This window comes from Microtus pennsylvanicus, chromosome 3, assembly GCF_037038515.1.
Source record: "Microtus pennsylvanicus isolate mMicPen1 chromosome 3, mMicPen1.hap1, whole genome shotgun sequence".
In the NCBI taxonomy this organism is placed as follows: Eukaryota; Metazoa; Chordata; class Mammalia; order Rodentia; family Cricetidae; genus Microtus; species Microtus pennsylvanicus.
In genome coordinates this window covers 133,779,488-133,799,450 of record NC_134581.1, presented here as the reverse complement: position 1 = coordinate 133,799,450, position 19,963 = coordinate 133,779,488, and the positions used below count along the sequence as shown (strand labels likewise).

General features: G+C 41.5%; 1 protein-coding gene across 3 annotated transcripts in view; it reads left to right on the top strand.

Moving 5' to 3' along the window:
* The window catches only part of Slc44a1 (solute carrier family 44 member 1), a 153,952-nt gene that overhangs the window by 100,527 nt on the left and 33,462 nt on the right, over positions 1-19,963 (top strand). Inside the window, exons 11-16 of one of the 3 annotated variants that reach the window (XM_075967208.1) lie at positions 738-894; positions 1,654-1,737; positions 6,821-6,958; positions 11,719-11,955; positions 14,016-14,096; positions 16,374-18,708. In XM_075967208.1, the coding sequence (XP_075823323.1) occupies positions 738-894; positions 1,654-1,737; positions 6,821-6,958; positions 11,719-11,955; positions 14,016-14,096; positions 16,374-16,397 (721 nt within the window). In that variant the 3' untranslated portion in view covers positions 16,398-18,708. Of the gene's footprint in view, positions 1-737; positions 895-1,653; positions 1,738-6,820; positions 6,959-11,718; positions 11,956-14,015; positions 14,360-16,373; positions 18,709-19,963 lie in introns of those variants that run through there. The other 2 variants (XM_075967209.1, XM_075967210.1) reach the window with 2 other exon arrangements.

The window sequence follows — 19,963 nt, the reverse complement described above, 5'->3', positions numbered from 1 at the left end:
TATTTCCTCACGCTTTCCTGGGATTGCCTAACAGCCTGTTTGGGGCAGCAGACTATGGTGTAACCTAAACCGCCTTCTGGAAGAGAGAAAACCTTGTTGAGTGTCAGATGCAAAAGGCTATTAGAGGCCTCGTTTGCTTCTCTCGAAAGAACTGTTGTGTAACCAACTGCCTTGCTCACTTCAGGGCTGAGACCTAAAGGGATAAGCCACACAGCGGTCTCTTGCAATGGGCTACCAGTGTAGACTTTTTGTTTGTTTTGTTTTTGAGGCAGGGTTCTCTGTGTAGCCCTGGCTGTCCTGGAACTCACTGTGTACACCGGGTTGGCCTCAAACTCAGAGATCTGCCTGTCTCTGTCTCCTGAGTGCTACCACCACACCCAGCCAGCAGTAGATTGTTTTTTTTTAAATTTCTGTTTTCTGATGATACAACTTATTCCTCAAATATTCATTAATAAGAACTTTTAAAGAGCATTCAAATCCTCATGTCTAGGAGAGTCTTATCTAAAGTTTCAGAGCATAAAGTTACAGAACCGCATGGTACTACCATAGAGAAACGAAACTGAGTTTGCAGCACCTTCATGGTTTGGGCGGTTACTTTGCCATTTTATCCTAAAGCTAGATAATACTATACAGTCATTTTGTTTTGCACTCCTTCAGATTCCAGACAATTTATATTTGTGTTTTCTCCATGTTCTAGGCTTATGTTTTAATTATCTTTCTGATGATTTTTAAAATAGGGATAAAAGGAATTTGCCATTCACACCTATTCTGGCATCAGTGAACCGCCTTATTCGCTACCACCTTGGTACTGTGGCAAAAGGATCCTTCATTATCACCCTAGTCAAAATCCCGAGGATGATCCTCATGTATATACACAGCCAGCTCAAAGGAAAGGTAGGGGTACAGGTGGGAGTGGGGGGTGGTGGCCAGGCTTTCCTGGGAGCCTGGGAGTATATGTGCGTGGGGGTGGGTGGTGTAGGGGATAGCTTAGGCTTTCTTGGAAGTGTACCTTCATGGAGGGCAGTTTAGGGGTTAGCCAGGCTTCCCTGGGAGCGTACGACAGACCTCGTTTCTGCATAAATAGTAGGATATCAACTTCTGAATGTCTTCCTCGGAGTCTAAACGAAGTGGGATCCAGCTCTTTCTCCTGGTCTCGCACCTGTGCATTGCACATGCCCTGGAGTGTCTGTCTAGTCGCTGGTTACTGGGGGTATTGAGTTAGAAACTAGTTTCTACCCTGTGTCTTTTCTAAGTGTGTTTTTTAACAAACCCATGATAACTGTACATGCATACGGGACACAGCATGTTCTGATACATGTGTTAATTATCGAATAATCAAGTCAAACTCTTTAGCACATCCAAACCTTACAGCATCATATCATTGCTCATAGCTCTGTGGTAAGAGCATTCAAACCCTCATGTCTAAGACAGTACCGTTAGCCAAGTGTCCCTACCATGTGACAGTGCAGTGGAAGTCGAACTGTTTTTAAGATGATTCAACCATTGTATTGAAAGAGGAAAGAAATGGGCGTGGGGGCTTTGAAGCTTAGATTGTGGTTCTTAAACTTTTGTTTTTCTAGAAAAGTTGCATGCATGATGATTAGATTTTTGCTTGTGTGTTTGTTAACTATTTTACTTTCTTCCTCTGTCCAGGAAAATGCTTGTGCACGATGTATGCTGAAGTCTTGCATTTGTTGCCTTTGGTGTCTTGAAAAGTGCCTAAATTACTTAAACCAGGTAAAATATACTCACCTGACTCTCATTTTCAAATGAGAGTTATTTCTTCTTGCAAGATAAGATCATTGAACTTAATTGAAAGAAACTGTGGTTTTCTTCTGGTATTATATGTTGTTTTTTGACTGAATATGCTCCAGTCCTATTCCTGTTTTTAAACTAATGTATGTGCTCACTGACATCATTATTATATTAATCTTAGTTTCAATACATGGGTAAACATGTCATTGGATTCATCTTTTTGCAAAGATAATCTCTTAATTCTCATGCTTATTTTTTTTAATTTTTGTCTTTGCAATATATTAAATACTGCTTGAAAGCTTTCCTTTAGAGGAACTCTGTTATGGGTTCTTATCCTTTTTAGACTCTGATTCTTTGAAACCACTTCTCTTGATAGAGATAGTTTGTTTTGTTCTTTTGTGTTGGTCAAACAGCACTACAATATGGGCCTGAGGAACATTATCAGAGGAAGTGCTATTCTTTTCTGTCTATGTATGTGCATGTGTCGGTGTTTCTCTGTGTGTCCACATGTATGGAGCCCTGAGGTCGGTGTCTGGTATCTTCCTCTTTTCTGTGTGTGTGTGTGTGTGTGTCTGCATGTGTCCATGTTTCTCTGTGCGTTCACATGTGTGGAGCCCAGAGATCGGTGTCTGGTGTCCTCCTCCATCACTGGCTACCTGTGTTTTGAGACAGTGTCTCTCACTGAACCTGCAGCTTGCTGATTCAGTTACCCTGGCTGGCCAGCAAGCCTCAGGGGGTCTCCTGTCTCCCCAGTTCTGGGAAGGTACATGCCACTGTGCCCAAATTTTTACATGATTCTAAGGATCAAACTCAAGTCCTCATGCATAGCAAGCACTTTACTGACGGAGTCATCGCCCAAACCCCAGGAGGTATAACTTCTAAGGTTGACTGAAGAAGTTAGCAGTTAGGGAAGCAGGTTAGGACTCCTCTGCCTTTCTACATCTAAACAAGTAGGACTTGCTATAGAGGTCTCTTACCATTTAATTGTTGTTGTTGTTGTTTATTAGTATGTGTGTGTCTGTGCCCACGTCATCATCACGCACATGTGGAGGTCAGAGGACAATTTTATGGACTCAATTCTCTCCTTCCACCTTTAGCTGGCTTCTAAGGACCAGACTCAGGTTGTCAAGCACATTTGGCCTCTAAACCATCTTGCCAGCTCCTCTCATCTTTTTTTTTTCCTCTCCACTTTTCCATTCCCTGAAAATCAATTGTAATGTATCGATGCCCTCATCCAACAGGTCAGCGCGAAATTGACTTCTTACTATTCCCCTCTAAGTGATTGGCTTTCCCTTCGTTTGCCTGTAACATTGCCTGTTAGCCGGAAGGTGGTAGATCTGCGGCAATGGCAGCGAGCATACCTGGGCTTTGCTTTATTGAGCTCTATAGCTAACATGAGAAAGTAGACATAATGCTTCATTATATTCACTAAGAGTATATTCAAGACATTTTTACAGATCATATTATTATCCATGGACATATAAGTGTTTAGAAACTCATTTAAAAATAGTAACACCCAGAACAACCTGAATAAAGATCTTTACAATTTGGCCTGAGACCAATTGATAGACATACTGAAAGTCATTGTCCTTGACTTTTATTCTTAACGGAAGTAGCTTGTCCTGAGGGAGATGTTCTAGGACTGTCTCTCTGGTCTAGGTTCCCAGCCCCTACCCAAGAACCCTTTGAATATTCAGTTTCTGGGTTGCTCCTGGAATGGCTCCCTTCTAGCACTCAGCTGGCCCCTACTGAGCCTCGATGGTTCTGCCTGTACGTCATTGGTAAGCTTCTTCTCATCGCCTGGTCCTCTGCTGAGCTTCTATAGCAGTGAGCCATGCCTCTGAGAACTCCAAGGAAGTGACTTTGCCCTTCTTCATTTTAACCTGCAGACTGACAGCTGCTTGAGGCACAGACCTTGCTGTCTTCTCAGAGGCCAGCAAAGCATTCTTAGGGCCGTGGTGTCTGTTATCCCCGGGCCATGGTTTGCTGCTGCTCTGGAGGGTTTACAGAGCAGCATTGAGACGCCATTTATTATTGATAGAGTGGAATTGTACAAACAGCCACCTATGAACTGCTTCTTGTTCTCCAGTGCTGGCTGTGACATGAAGGTGACGGCACATCCAGTCTGTCTGAACTCACATCAGTGCAGGGATTGCTCCCGACAGAACATGTTTACCTTTGGGCTTGGGACCATGCTGGTCTCGCTCTCCTCCGGCAGCATGTGGGACTAATAGTTTAACACTGTGTGCCAGCTGGTGAGCACTTAGAACCATACAGCTTGTTTTCTGGGAGCAGGAGTCATAGCAAGACATTTTTTGTGTACCACAAAACACATGTGCCCAGCATACTTGGTATTCTTTTACATTAGCAGTTCCCCAGTACAGCTCTAAATAGGCAGTATTTCCTGGGCTGTAGAGGAGCGTTGGAGACTGGAGCATTGTAGCGCAGTGCTTATTCTTGAGGTGGAAGGAGCCTTACTTTGCCTGGTCCTTTTCATATCTCCTACTACCGCTAATAGTACATGTATGGTGTATGTGTGTGTGTGTGTGTGTGTGTGTGTGTGTGTGTGTGTACTTAAAGAACACAAAGTACATTTTTATAGAAAATATTCAAACAGCTCACATTTCCTTGTTTCAAGCTATAGAATATAGCAAATAATGGATTCTCAATGAACTCAGAAGCATTTTTGGTTTAGTTAGCAAGGCTTGGATCCTTGCTGGAGGCATCGATAACAATGGTAACAGAGGAGATGGGGATTGGTACATGAAGCCTCCTGACTCGAGGGGACTCCTGGTAGAACTGGGACATGGGTACATCACAGTTAAACCTGATTTGTTCCTATGAACCTCATTGGTTTAAATACGATTTCCTATCCAGGCACCGTGGCTCCACCTGTAATCCTAGCACTTAAGAGGCTGAGGCAGGATGATCAAAAGTTCAAGATACCGAGTGAGTTATAGGCCAACTTGAGATATACAGTAAAACTGTTTAAAAAAATTAAAAAAAAGATTAATTAATTAATGAGTTACCTACCTTTCTTAATTTAGGACATTATAATGATTTTTAAATCAGGATGCATTTTTATTAGACTTTTTATTTACTTTTATGTGTATGAATCTTTGCATGCATTTATGTATGCTTAGTGCCTGCAGAGGCCAGAAGAGGCACCAGATCCTCTGCAGCTGGCTTTTAATGAACAGTTGTGAGGTTGTGACTCACCACGGGGTGCTGGGGGGTGCTGGCAACCGGACGTGAGTCCTCGGTGTGGGAGGGTGTTTTCTCCTGGAAACACATTGTTAATAACTGGTTCATAGTCTCTTTATCTTGTCTTACAGTAAAGGAGATTAGAGCTGAGGATATGGCTCACTGGTAAAGCATTCACCTAACAAGTACAAGCACTGGAAAAATAAACAGATAAGGAAGTAAGACTTTTCTCTTCAAGGGAGTTACATCCCAGATCACTGAAGACGTCTTCCTGTAAATTAGTGCATTGAAGAATTAGCCAGGCATGGTATTGCATGCCTATAATCCAAGCACTATGGAGGTAGCAGCAGGAGGATCAGGAGTTCAAGGCCATTCTTGTATATATAGCAAGTTTGAGATCAGTCGACACAATAAGAACTTTTATCTCAACAATGAAGTAAATAGATCAATAAGAGATTTGTGAAGGTATGGGGCCATAGCTTATTAGATCACTGCTTTTGTGCTCTAGGTTTGGTTCACAGCACCTACATGGGAAGTAAAAAAAAAAAAAAGAAAGAATTATAATAAAATATTATGCTAAAACATCATAAGCTGTAAAAACTTGAAGTGAGCATTTTAGGCCTAAAAGGGTGAGGAGGAGGTCCTGTAACCTGTACCTAGCTTAGTGTGGATCCTTGGCAGTACTGCAGAACAGAGACTGACCAGTTTCTTTTTCTGGAAAGAACCAGAAAATATCTGGGTCGTAAGGGCCATGTGGTCTTAGTCATAAGTGCTCATTGCTGCCAAATTTTATCAGTACATTGTCTTGTCTTATAAAACCTTATTTTTAAATGCTGCCAACAGGCCAGGCACAGCCAGAGCCCTTAGGTGGTGGTCTGACCGTCTCTGCTCTGGAATCATGGCTATATGGGTATTCTTCTGAGTGCTTAGGGAGCCAGTGAGCACTGGGAACCGTTGTGTTCTTTGAGAGCAAGTCTTGCTGGAACAGTTGCTTCCCATAGTTTTCCAACTATGACTGTAACACAAGTTCAAAGGATGGTTTATTTTTACTTCACTCAGGCATTTTGCAGAATGTTTCAAAAGGAGTTTTCATAGAATATAGAAAAAAAACCATGTGGAGCACTGCAGTTAGGTGATTGATTCTTTGTACCCTGCCCTCTTCTAACCGATAAGACATGTGGGCAGATGGCAGTGTAAGGAAACAATGTGAATGAATGAATGAATGCTAATAGAAAAATAATATTGTGACTTAAAGATATGCTGCATATTTTAGTTTTTGAAATAACATTCAGATAGTAAATTATCCCAGTTTTTACGATGACAATCTTTCTCTCACAGTCATGCTGAGTTGCTCAGAGTGCTGTGACTCCCCACTGACACCACAGGCAGTGACCTATTCAGGTGCACTTCTTTTTCCTCAGCTCTGGAATGCTCTGCATTTTTCAGCCAACAAAGAAATGGTTAGCAGTGCACCCCTGATCCTTCCAGTCACAATTTGAGACATCCAGGAAAGTTTAAATTATGTGTAGTTTCCAAAAGACAGAAAGTTCACGGATGTCAGACTGTGTGTGTGTGTGTGTGTGTGTGTTAGTTTTTTTACAGGGCCAAACTAAGAGGACTGGAAAGGGGCTCCTTTGACCATAACAGTTTCCATCCACCCATCCATTCATTCATCCACCCATCCGTCCATCCATCCATCTGTCCATCTATACCTCATGTTCTGTGCCCAGTCTTTACGTCTCATGAAAGCTGTGTGCTTGACTGAAGTCTCTTCACAAGGTGCATTGCAAACAATGTGCATGGTTTGTGTCTTTCCAAAGTGCTTTTCTGGTGACGATAAAAGTCTTTCCCTTTTGTCTAGAATGCATACACAGCCACGGCTATCAATAGTACCAACTTCTGCACCTCAGCAAAGGATGCCTTTGTCATCTTGGTGGAGAATGCTTTGCGAGTGGCCGCCATCAACACAGTGGGGGACTTCATGTTATTCCTAGGCAAGGTAAGACCAGCTGCATTGTCTGAGACAAGCGGGATGTCTGAGTAAATGTATGAAGTTTTGTTCTTTAATTAAAAAACTACCTAGCCTAGCACAAAACTGGAAGTCATTTGCTATGTGGCAAGCATTTATAACACCTTGAATATGCATTAGATACTTCTTAATTTACTTCATATGTATTATGTTCATTTAATCTTTATAATAAATTTATGAGTTAAGCTGTTCTTCTTAGTCAACAGGAGCACTGGTAAAGCAAGACTGAATTATCAGCCTATTTCTCTGTATATATTGTAAACTATAACAAGTTAGGAGAGATGATAAGGTAGCTCAGTGGGTAAAGGCACTGCTGCACAAGTCTAGCAACCTGAATTCAATCCCTAGAGCCAGCAGCAATGTAAAGGTTCCACATGCTTGTCTTCTAACCTCCATATGTATGTCATGGCATGGGCATTCCCTCCTCGTGATGATGCATGTGCACAATTTTCATTGTCTCTATCCACATCCATAGATACATATGTAGAGATATGTATATATCTATAGAAACCATGTCTGTCTATATCCATAGATAAGTATTTATAGATCTATATATAGCTTGAGAGACGAGGTGTTCTCTCTGTTGTATAGTCTTGGCTGTCAGAAACTCACTTTGTAGGTCAGACTGACTTTGATCTCCCAGAGACCCACCCATCTGTGTCTGCTGGGATTAAAGGTGTGTGATATTTGTTTTTGTTTTTAAGAAGGAATTGGGAGGGATATAGCTGGTTAAATACTTGCCAGCCTATGCAGAGCTACAGCCTCAATCCCCAAAAGCACACATACAAAAAAGAATTAGGAAACAGTCTTTGTAGTGATGAGGCTTGTCTTGCCTGCTTCTTGTCAACTTATCACAAACATAGACCTATCTATGAAGAGGGAATCTTAACCGAGAAAATGGCTACATACGATTGATCTATAGGTAAGTCTTTGGAAGCATTTTCTTCATTAGTGATTGAAAGGGAAGGCCCAGTCCCTGGGTAGGTGGTCCTGTGTTGTATAAGAAAGTAGGCTGAGCAAATCATGAGAGGCAAGCCAGTAAGCATCACCCTCGATGACTTTAGTCCCTGCTTCCAGGCTCCTGGCTTGAGTTCCTGCTCTGCCTGCCTTCACTGGTGGCCTGTCGCCTGAAAGTACAAGATGAAATGAATGCTTTCCTTCCCATGTTGCTCTTGGTCATGGCAACAGAAAAGTAGCTAAGGCAGGGGCAAGATTGCACTTGGAGTCTGGAGTCTAGCTTCCTGGATTTCAATCGTGCTGCTGCCTGCTACTGGTTGTGTGACTATTGGTACAGTTGGGATAAGAATAGGGACATATTTATAGGATGGTGAGGCTTAAACTGGTTAATACATGCAGGGTATCTAGGACAGTGCCTGACACATTGTTAGTTTTTGGTGAATGTTAGCAGTTTTGGGTTTAATGTTAGATGTTATTATATAAAAATCCTTTTAAAATAGAGCTGTTAGGGAACAAGACCTACTTTCTTTAGAGCCGAGAAAAGAGTTTATTCTGTGCCACCAAAATCTACTAAATCATAAATAGCATTGTACTTAGATTTCACTGCACCAGAAGCTACTTAGGGAACTGGAAAAGAAGGGAAGGATTATGGAGATGCAGCATCACTAGAATGTTCCTCGTGGTGCCTCTGACCCTCCAGTGAAGTCACAGCTTTGTGTCTCTGCGGTGGAGCCGGCACGGCCTCTGACCTGTTGTTTCTGTTCTTTCTGCTCATAGTCTCCTACACCTTCCCTATCTCGCCTTGATGATCTCCAGTGGGTCACTGTCCCATTAAGCACCATTCTTAAACACTGGGTTTTGAAAAGGAAAAACAGTGGTGTGGTGGAAGCACAGCTTTATGCAGCTTGAAGTGCGCAGCTTCATGGGGAGCTGTCATCTGAAAACAGTTAAGGATAATTACTTTGAATATCTGTAATTAAAGTTTACATTGTCACAGATTTGCTTGTGGCATGTTTTTATAGGAGAGGGCGTTTTTACAGTAAAGGTGAAATGTATCAGTCAGTGGTCCCTAAGGGCCAAGAACAGGGCTTTACAGCGTGAACTGAACGCGACACCTGGTGATTCATCAAGGGCTTAGATTCTTTGTTTTATTTGTATTATTTTTATTTACAAATTTATAACTTATCCCTATAGTTGAAATAGAATGAACACACGGGAGGGTAGGGGAGGAGCACAGGGGGAATGGCGGATGAATGAGGAGGACTTATACTACCTGGAGGTTCCTGATCATCCCATGGAAGGTGACCTGTTACTGCTATCTTTATATTTTGTAGCAGGTGGAACCAAAGTGTAGAGAGGTCGTTAGCTGGCCATATTTTTTTTTTTTTTTTGGTTTTTCGAGAAAGGGTTTCTCTGTAGCTTTGGAGCCTGTCCTGGAACTAGCTCTGTAGACCAGGCTGGTCTCGAACTTACAGAGATCCGCCTGCCTCTGCCTCCCGAGTGCTGGGATTACAGGCATGCGCCACCACCACCCGGCTTAGCTGGCCACATTTTGAGCACTTGAATTTGGCAAGACTGAAGTTGATATTCTGACTTGTCTGATCTGACCATGAACAATCATTATTACAAAGACCCCTGAAAACAGTTATAAATACAAAATAAATGTATCTTTATTTATAATAGGAACCCTTTGTAAATAGTGTAATGCCAAGTACTAACGAAATGACTAAATTTAAGATCCAGCCTAATAAACCATTATCTTTTTGTGAGTTTCAAATATGATGAAGAAATGTATATAATGCAGTCAGTGGAAAGGTTGAGCAAACCTAGTGGGCTGTCACAATAGTGTTTAAAAAGCATGTGTCACGGATGAGAGCTGAAGCTTGGTGGCAAGCGTGTACTGAGCATGCACAAGGCTCTAGGCATGATCTCCAGCACTCCTGAACAAAAAACCAATAAGTCAACTAAAATGTCCATTAGAAGAACTAAGGCTGGTCTCAGAACATTGACGCTGGGTACCCCGCACTCCTCCCCATTAGTTTCCCTAAAGACAATTCTCTGTCCATTCAGTGTGCATCTCTTCTATAAGGAAGAATTTGCAGACAGCGAAATGCAGTGGTTTTTAATTGGCTTTGTGAGTTCTGCTTCTAACATGCTAGTAATCCTCCTGAAAGGTTTCCTTTGGATTTGTCATATCGTTTATTCGCTCCACAGATGCAGACTGTTTGCCTGTGATGTGCTCGAATCCTGGGCGCTGTCTGTGTGCTAACCAGCTTGGGTGGTGGGGAAAGGAGAAATCGCTCTCCTTCTTTCCACTTGAGACTATAAGCATTTCAAGTTGAGTAAAAATTTTCTAAATGTGGTTATACATTTGTGTCATTTGTTGACCATTTCTCTGGTGAGCCTTTTTTTTTTAAAAAAAAAAAAACAGTTAAACTAGTTAAGTTATATTACAATGAAATTTCTTGTGTAAATTCTCCCATGTTAATTATTGCTGGCTTAATTCAGTCCTAGACACCCAGAAGTGGAATTGATTGGGGTTCTTAATGTGATTTACTAAATTAAAATTTTAATAGTAAGATAAGTTTAGGCTGGAGATAGCTTTGGGGTTAAGAGCATTTACTGCTCTTGCACAAGGCGCTGGTCCAGTTCCCAGAATCCACCAGTGTTTCACAAACATCTATTAACTCCAATTCCAGGGAGACTCTCTTCTGGTCTCTATGGGCACAGGCACATATGTGGTGCACATAAATACATGTTTACAAACATGCATACCCATAAAATAAAAATAAAATCTTTAATAATAACATTATAACATTGAAAGTTACTTTTAAAACAGTAAAATAAGCTTTTTCCTTACTCTGTGGCCTTGGATGGGTTGGCTGATACTTCCGACGGTGTCCCCCAGTCTGAGAAATGGGGTTGATAATGTTTAGCATCAAGTATTTGTAACATTATTGGTAAGCTGAAATAAAATGCCTTAAAAAGAACTCTGAAATACATGTGACAAGGAAGCTTTCGATGGTTCTTCACAATGACCAAGCTGATTTTTCTTTCAGTTTTAGCATGGATGTGGATACACTGGGCAATTTTTGCTTCACACGCAGTCCAAACCTAAGCTTTATGGAAAATTACATTATACTTACCATATAGTCCACATGAAATAAAATACGAAACAGCAGACAACTTTGAAGAATAGAGTTGATTGTTGCAGTATCATTTATATCTGAAAATACTATAAATCTCTAACAGTAGGAAAATGATTAAATAAGTTCTGAATCACTCAGAAGATGAAATTATACAAGTATTTGCCAAATATTTATAATATTGCTCTAGATTGCAATGAAAAGTTTTTTATTATTTTTGTATATAATACGATTTATATATGTAGGAGTACTTTTTAAAAAAAATATATCAATTCCAGCATCAACAATTTTATACACGTAACCCAACTTTTTAAAAATATTCACCCATTTATCTTAAAATTTATTACTAGATTCTGAGTGGGTGAGGTTTTTCATGAACCATACGACATTTGGAAAACTGAGTTACCTTTAATGTAAGCATAAATCATCTAATGTGTGTTCTTAAATTTATGTGAGGCCTGTGAGTGACTTTCTGTGTAGTTATAGGTGGCATGTACATTTTAATTTGAGGTGGGACAGCCGTGTGCACCCGTCACTGACGAAGAGTTCTTTTAAGTCTGCAGCGATGAAGACGCACGACTGGCGGCCGTGGGGTATTAAGTGTGGTCTCTGCTCTCTCTGCTCCAGGTGCTGATAGTCTGCAGCACGGGCTTGGCTGGCATTATGCTGCTCAACTACCAGCAAGACTACACAGTATGGGTGCTGCCTCTGATCATCGTCTGCCTCTTTGCTTTCCTAGTCGCCCATTGCTTCCTGTCCATTTACGAAATGGTAGTGGATGTATTGTTCTTGTGTTTTGCCATTGATACAAAATATAATGACGGGAGCCCTGGCCGGGAATTCTATATGGATAAAGTGCTGATGGTAAGTGCTTGAAACATTCTCCACGACTTGGGGGATAAAAGTGGGAACAGTGTTTTCAAAACACAGTGTGGTTAATTCCCACAGACAATCCGGTACTAACATTGTAGGACTTAATCACAAGTCAAGTTTGTCTTGGAAAAATTGAGGTAGGTCTTCTCGGTACGGAAGAGACCATTTCAGATCTACCTACTGAAGAATAGTCTCAATAGTTCTAAAAACTCTTCCATCCTGTCTGCCCTCTCTGCACTACACAGATTTGAATGGACTTTTAAAACATGTCTTCTAGCCACTGATCCCAGTGTCCTTCCTGAAATAGTTCTTAAAGACAAAGCCCTTGTTTTCCTATCCTGATTGCCTTTCTCTAGCAACCACTTACCCAAGGCTATTACCATCTAGCCTGGTTAAACCCACAGGCCAGGTTAAAGGCATTCCTAATGAATACAGGGAATACAAGGTAAAAAGTTTTTTGTATCTTCATAAGCATACTGTATCCAGCCCCTGAAGTTTGTCTGTATTAGAAAGTCAGTTGAATTTGGAAACAATCTGAAAGCCATATTAAAAGGCTCCGAGGTCCTGGAGAGTGGTTATGAGCATGCGCCCCTCAGGCAGAGGACCAGCTGACAGCTCTCAGCACTCCCATGGCTCCTGCAGAACTTTCTGTCGCTTCAGCTCCAGGGGGTCCCACACCCTCTTCTGGCTTCCTTGGGCCCTGCACACACATGGTGCACATATGTACATGTGCATAAAATGTTTTTAAAAAATTAAAATATTTTAAAATCGCTGTAAATTCAGTTTTATTGTTGCTAAATGGCATCAAACTAAAGATACTTAAGACTGAATACGGTGCATTGAAACAATGAGCCATTTTTTCGCAGTGTGGGGTATCCAGTTGAATCTGAAATAAATGTGTGAATAGCTTTTTTTTTTTTAATTCAGTAGTGAAAAATTGATGGTAATTGAACTGAGCTGTTTGATACTGATAGTCCCTGACTGAGAGCATCGTGAACTAAACGTTGGATGCTTTCCTAAGTCCTCAGTGAATTCTGTCTGGTTGTTTTCTGTGGAGTTGCACCTGCATTTCGGTCTTCTGTGATAGAGCAGTTCAAGGGACATTGCTGTTAATCAATTTTTTTTTTTAAGATAAACTCTATGTAGTCCATGCTCACCTTGAATGTGTGCTTTCCCTGCCTCCATCTCCCTGCTGTTGGAGTTGGAGGCGGGAACCGCCATGCTCTGACAAAAACAGTTTTCCCCCTTGGTTTTCTTCTGTAGGGATGCTGAGGGTACTGGGGAGGAGTACTCTACAGGCTTGATAGGGCAGCCCCTGGGGAGGCGCCTACTCTAACCTCTTCAGACCACACTTTATGCTTGATGCCTCCATTGGCTCGGCTTCACAGAGCACTAGCTAGAGCTGGCAATAGCAGGATACGGGTGATAAGGACGGAATGCTAAGGCTAGAGAGAGACTTTGAAAGTAGCTGACCTGTGGTTTGGTTTTGGTTTCCGGGATGTAGGGGTGCTGTTTTTTAAAGGTATTTCATGCTTACTAGAACTGCGTTCCAGGTCTTTGTTTAAGCCGAGGCTGGTGAGTGGGATGTGGTGGTGCACATCTATAATCCTAGGCAGTGCAGGAGAATTGCTGTGAGCTTAAAGCCAGCCTGGGCCATAGAGCGAGTGGCAGGCTGTCGGGGCTGCATAGTGAAACCCTGTCATATATATAGTTACAAACCAGAAGCTTTTGAAGCAAACTATTTTTGGTTCATTTTATCTTCATATGGAAAACAAAACTAAACAAAAGAGATATTCTCAGTGTGGGGAAAAGCATGCTCCTAAAACTGTTGGTTAGAACCAACATTATCTCTTGGAGCCATAGTGAGAATGTCAGAATGGGAATACAGAGGAGATTTTACATCTGCGAATTGCAATCCATCCTGACATATTCAGTAATTTACCTGTTCACTCAAGTATTGTTTACCACATAAGGTTGCATCATTAAAATTCACCTGCTGACTGAAATCTGAAAAGATCCCCAAGTAATGCCATGTGGTCCATGTCTTTCAGGAATTTGTGGAAAACAGTAGGAAGGCAATGAAAGAAGCTGGTAAGGGAGGCGTCGCGGATGCCAGAGAGCTAAAGCCTATGGTAGGTGGCGCTGAGGAGGTGGCCGCCCTCCACGAGTTCCACTTTCACTACTTGTCTCTCTCTGTCCTCACTGACTGCACGTCCTCTGGAGACGTGTTTGTCATCTGTATCACGCAGGACATGCTGCTCTTTCTGTTTGTCTGCTTACCCATCACGTGGATGGCAGAACTCGTGTCCCAGATGAGACTACCATCTGTCAAAGTGAGCTGAAAGGAACAGCGCCCCTGCCAGGCTCTTGGCCAGGGGTGATGGCTTGCTCCAGTCAGAACTGGTCCTTTGTTTTCTGGCTGTCAGTGTGTAGTTGTCTTCCCACTGGGCATTGAGGGGCATGCTCGGAGCAGCAGTTCATTTTCATCATTGTGGAAGGTGACCCCGGAAGTTCCTTTCAGCTCGCTGAAGTTCATGTTCCTCCTTTTTTTAAAAATGATACCTTTTGTTTACATTGCCGTCTTTGCCTCTTTGCGGACTTTTTCTTCTGTTGCTCAGAATGTACTTTCTTTGCTGTTATTCCTGTCTGTCCGTTTATTTGGTTTGGTTTTGAGTTCCTTTTGCCTGCAAACAAGGAGATTTCCATCGATAGCCACATTCCATCTTGGTAAGACAGCCTGCTCTTCTCACACCTTAGCTGTAAAAGTAATCCGTTTCTCCCTTCAGTCACAGATGATAATAGATTTAGACAGAGAGATGACTAATACTTAGGTAGAGCAGAGTGACTATCAGCTTAGTACCACCGAGTTGTTTCTCCTGTAGATATTCTCTTGGAGTGTAATAGCACATGTCTCAAATCTATACTGGTCTAACTAGAACCATGCTGCCAACCCGGCAGTGACATGAAGAATGTCACTTTTACTGCCTGGATGTCCTCATTGTTTAGGAAATAAAGAATCTAAGCCTAAAACTTTAAAGGGGCGTGTGTGTATGTGTGTGTGTATATACATATACATGCATATGTACATAAAAAAACCTGTAAAGATCCTAGCTTGCCTCTCCCTCCTTTGTGTAAGTTGAAGCCTCCATTAAATCAATATTCATTAATAAACATTTTAAGAAAGGTAGAAATATTTGAAGTTGAAGACCAGCCAATTTGGCCATGGCCTTGGAATGTATTTCCAACATGACTCTTAGTAAGTAGAAGGTAAATTGTGGTAGACCGGAATACAAGTATCCCTTCCCTACCAGAAACCCTAATTTATAGACACTAATCCTAAGAGAATTGCCCAAGTTTCTTAGTGTTCCGTTAGAACCCACAGCCTTCTCTCAGTAGTATTTCCAGTTTTTGGCTGTGACCGGCTCCCCAAGAAATGTGTTAAGATCTTCATTTGGGTTTTGCCTTCACTTTATATTGTTCATCAGTTCATAGCTTTTTGTATAAGCTCAGTCTCCAAACACATCTTTTGTGTGCATTGGGACACTTCTGGTGTGTTGGGCACTACAGCCTTTGACCTCCGAGAATGTCTCTCACTGTAAGTAAAGAAGACCCCCCCTCCGCCCCCAGAGCAGTGGGGGATGTAAGAGGCCAGCTGCCCTTCTTAAGCATGACATTAAACATTTCTTCTCATGCCCAGTAAACACGACCAGAGTTGACACCTGCTGTCCCCCAGCCCTCGTGTCATAAGGAATCAATCACCTGAGACCTTCACCACTGAAAGTGAACCGCATGTTCTCATGTGCTGTGGTCCTCTTCAGGCGAAAGCTCTCCCTGAGAGAGCATCATGTCTGTGTTGTAATGTAATATGTATAGCAACAGCCACTGCTGCCTGTCTCCCTCCATATGAGCTGTTTTCATTTAGATTTTTTTTTATCCTGTACAAATATTTTTTAAAATGAGGTTGTCAGATTGTCCACTTAATAGGGGATTGTGTTCACTAAATAAGAAACTGCCACTTTTCTTTTTGAACTGTTTAAGAAAGCCCCAATAGTTTAAAAAACGTTTTAAGATTCTTGAGGTCTCTCTCCAATTCTTAGAAGAGTTTGCTGAATGTAATGCTTTGGAGATCTGTCTGTCTGCTGCCATTCAAGGATAAGGTTTCAGAGGGGAAGCCCAAGCTCTCTGGGGGTGTGGGCGGCAGTAGTGGGGGAGTAGGCTATGCGTGTCTCTCTGGTGACCCTGAAGGAAGTATGGCCTGCAGTATCCCAGCATCCTAGATTCAAGAGAGGAATCTCAACTTATTTTGCCTTCTTGTTGTTGTGACCATGTGTGTATGCTAATAGCATCATTCATATCTCCTTTCAATGGTAATTTTCTAAGATGATACTCTGTATGACTTTGTCTTCTAGGCTTCGGGAGCAAGTTCTGCTTGAACATAGCCGGCGGTTATGGACCCCATTGACATTCCAAAACAATATATACACATAACTATGTATTTGTGTGTGTGGGTGTGTGTATATATGTATATGTATGTGTGTATATATATGTATATGTATATACACACACACACATAATCAGCCAAAATCAGAGAAAAGGAACAGGGATTTAATACCTTTTTTATGCTTATTTTTGTCAAACATGTACTCCTTTCATACGGGTGGCTTTTACAAGGCAACTTCCGTCGTTTAATGTTTTCAATTGTAATTGTCTTAATGGAAATGTTAGATTCATATCTGATTAACATTTTTAATAACTAGAGGAAATTTTAACTTTAGTTACTTGACCTAGGTAAAAATTATTGTACCAAATTCTTGTGTGAGTTCTTGCAGGGGTGATTGCCCTGGTATACGTTAAAATCAGAATCTTATTTCACTGATGCATAAGTCCTAGCGCGTCAGGCTAGGCGTGTGCGCTCAGTCTGTGTCCCCAATCCAACAAGCCATGTCATTTTACTTTCAGAAGCATCCGAGTGGGCCCGTTTTGGGACATTTCATAATAGCTCATGCATTTTGTCAGCCGACATTCAAAAGTAACCAACTCCTCAGGTATTTGTAGTTTACCCTAACGCTTCTATAGAAGAAAGTAGGAAAACAGAGAAAGAAAGGGGTAGATAATCTTTATTATGCAAACTTTTTTCTTGTATTTCGTCTTTTTCCTTTCTGGCGTTTAAGTAGCATCCACCACACATCTGTGGGCCTGATTTTAAAGGAAGCTGGGGCACCCAGCAAGTTTAGCCTTTATGTTTCTGTGTATTGATTTTCAGCTTAGGTAGTTCTAGAAGGCATGAAAGAGAGAGAAACACGGAGCAGGAAGCATTGGGAATCCCAGTGCTTTGCTTTTGTTTCAGGGGCAGGTCAGGAGCTTAGGGTTAAACGGCCATCTGTTCAAATGCTCACTATAAAATCTGAACACACTGGCAGGTGCTCCACTCCTTGGTCATCCGTTGAGTATCCAGAGTTCCACAACGTGTAACCGAAGAACTGGTTAGTGTTAATCCTCAAGTGTGAATGTTCTTTATGTTTGGGGGTACATCTGGGGTATTATGTTTTGCTGATTTTTTTTTCCATTCCTAAAGCTTACCAGATATGAATGGCTAATATTCCATTGTTCTGCTTATTGTAATGGTGAATGCTTTAAGAAAAAAAGTGTAATTTGCTAAGAATAATTCATGATCTGTTTATGCGATAACTCCTTTTTGTTACAATTTTTTTAAAAAAAGCTATTTTTGTTAATGTAAAGTAAATATTTCAGAGCAAATTTTTTAAACTTATTGCACTAAATACGGGCTCTGTAAAAAAAAAAAGCCTCAGCATTTATCATTCCATGGAAGGAGAATCTTTTGAAAGAAAGCATTGCCTATCAGACCTAGACAGTGAATTAGACTGGTGTTATGGAATTGCACACAACGTCCCGAGGGCTCACTAAGCAGCTGTTTGCTAATGTGCTTCCTTTCAAAGGGTTGGACCTTTAAATTGCTGCAAAAGGTAAATTGTATTTTCTTTTTTAAGTACTGGTGTTCTTTAATCTAGCTAGGCTAAATTCTGCTAAATGCCTTGGTTTCTTTTCAAAGCTCATGAATATTTCTGAACCTTCAGAGTATTTGCAATAAGAGTCTGGATTAAAATGACAACAAACCACACACACACACACACACAGTTAAGAGTTCATTTCTAAGCAGGATCCGGGAAACCAGTGTTGAGAGCATAGCGCTTGTGAAATAACAATTTGCCAGAAATTAACATCTAACATCTAGTGTTGCCAAATAGTGTCGCTGTCTTTTATATCATTTGAAATGGAATTTAATTATGTAACCTAACAACTGTCCTAGTAGGTGAGGGGGGGAAACATCAGAGTACCGTGTGGCTCATAGCCACCCAGATTTCGGATATTCAGACACACTGAGAACTAAAGTTAGAATGGGCAGAAGCCTGGAAGATGGGTCTCCCAGCAGAAGACATTCCAGGAGCTAGCCATTTTAGGAGGTGTCCCTCCAAAGTGACGTGATGACGGACTTGAACTTGGGAATCAGGTTCTGCTCACTTGGACGTCCCTGCATCATGGACTCTTGCTGCCCCTGTTCCATGTGCTCGCAATTCCAGCTACTGGAAACCACCAGGAATGCTTTCTAATTATCATTTGCAACTAGAACTGTAATCAGAAAGAAAATTTGTATTTTTGTATAACTTGATTGTGTGCCATTTTATATAACAGGTCCTGTTTTACAAATAAATTTTGTTTTACTAACATTGTGTTTAGAAACTATGATCTATGTGTAACCATGTCATTTGAGTTCAATTAATTTCCAGGCTGTTTTCCCTGAGTACATTTTGTGTGCCATATAGTTATATGCAAATATGCATATCTATTACGCGGATGCACACAGAGAGATATTTGATGTATGGAATATCACTCTGCCCTGAGCTCCATTCTCTGACTGATTTTAGAAAGCCTGGCAGAGGCTTTTTAGTAATACTTAAGTGTTCCGCTTGGATATCCCTGCTGCCTCTTCCTCCATTCATCTGCAAGTCATTCTCCTAGCTATGGGCTGCCTTACTGCCGTGTGCTCACCGCTTCCATCTTCCGCCCAAGTGAGAAGAATAGACCAAGAGCAAAAATTATCTGTGAAATCTGGACACCTGACTAACTTTATAAACCACTTTGTTCTATAGTGTGACTTCCTCCTTTTTCTGGGATGGTTTCTCAGCACCACACTTTGGAGTCCTGTTTCTGGAATTAGACTAGAGGTCTCCTTTTAAAAATGGTAGTGGTGTCCTCGGTGCCACATGATCTCTGCCGCCAGATCTTTCAGAGCCTGGTGCGTGGTTTAGACCTGCTGGACTCCTGCCTGCAGAATAAGTTGTCCTATTACTGTAATGTGGGAGGAAAAGGGTTCAGTTTATTTCCGTGTGAACCCATGAGCCCCATCTTCAGTACGAGGCTTGCTAGTGCAATAATAATAAAGCATGAACACTTAGCCAGGGCACTGAGATTGTATAATCCCTGCATGGATGAGCAGAGCTCAACACGGGTTGTTCCTTGAAACCATTTAATGCAATGGTTAATGTTTAGGATTAAAAGTTTTCATCCTCGCCTACAGATGATAAAGTTCTAACTCCATGCCATTTAAGTAGCTTAGTTGGCTTGGTTCTCAGTCTTCCCTAATGGAGGTACTTACTGAGCGTATTTAAAAATTATGCTTGAAGTATGTTTTCTTTGATAGAGTTGTCCTTTTACTCGTAGTTTTTCCTTTTCTTTCTTCTTCTTTCAATGAAAGGCATTAAGCTTCTAATTATATAACCTCTGCCCAATACCTTGGACCATGTCTGCCTTCTGCCACCTTCTGAAGATTCCACCCCGGTCAGGCATAGACTACTTTATCCTGGTCCTGGGCTGCTTTAAGTGTGACTCATAAATACCTCTCCCTCCTCCGAATAGTGCAGGAGATTCATGCTCCTGTTATCTGCAAGCCACACGGTGCCACCACCCCACTCCACCTCTG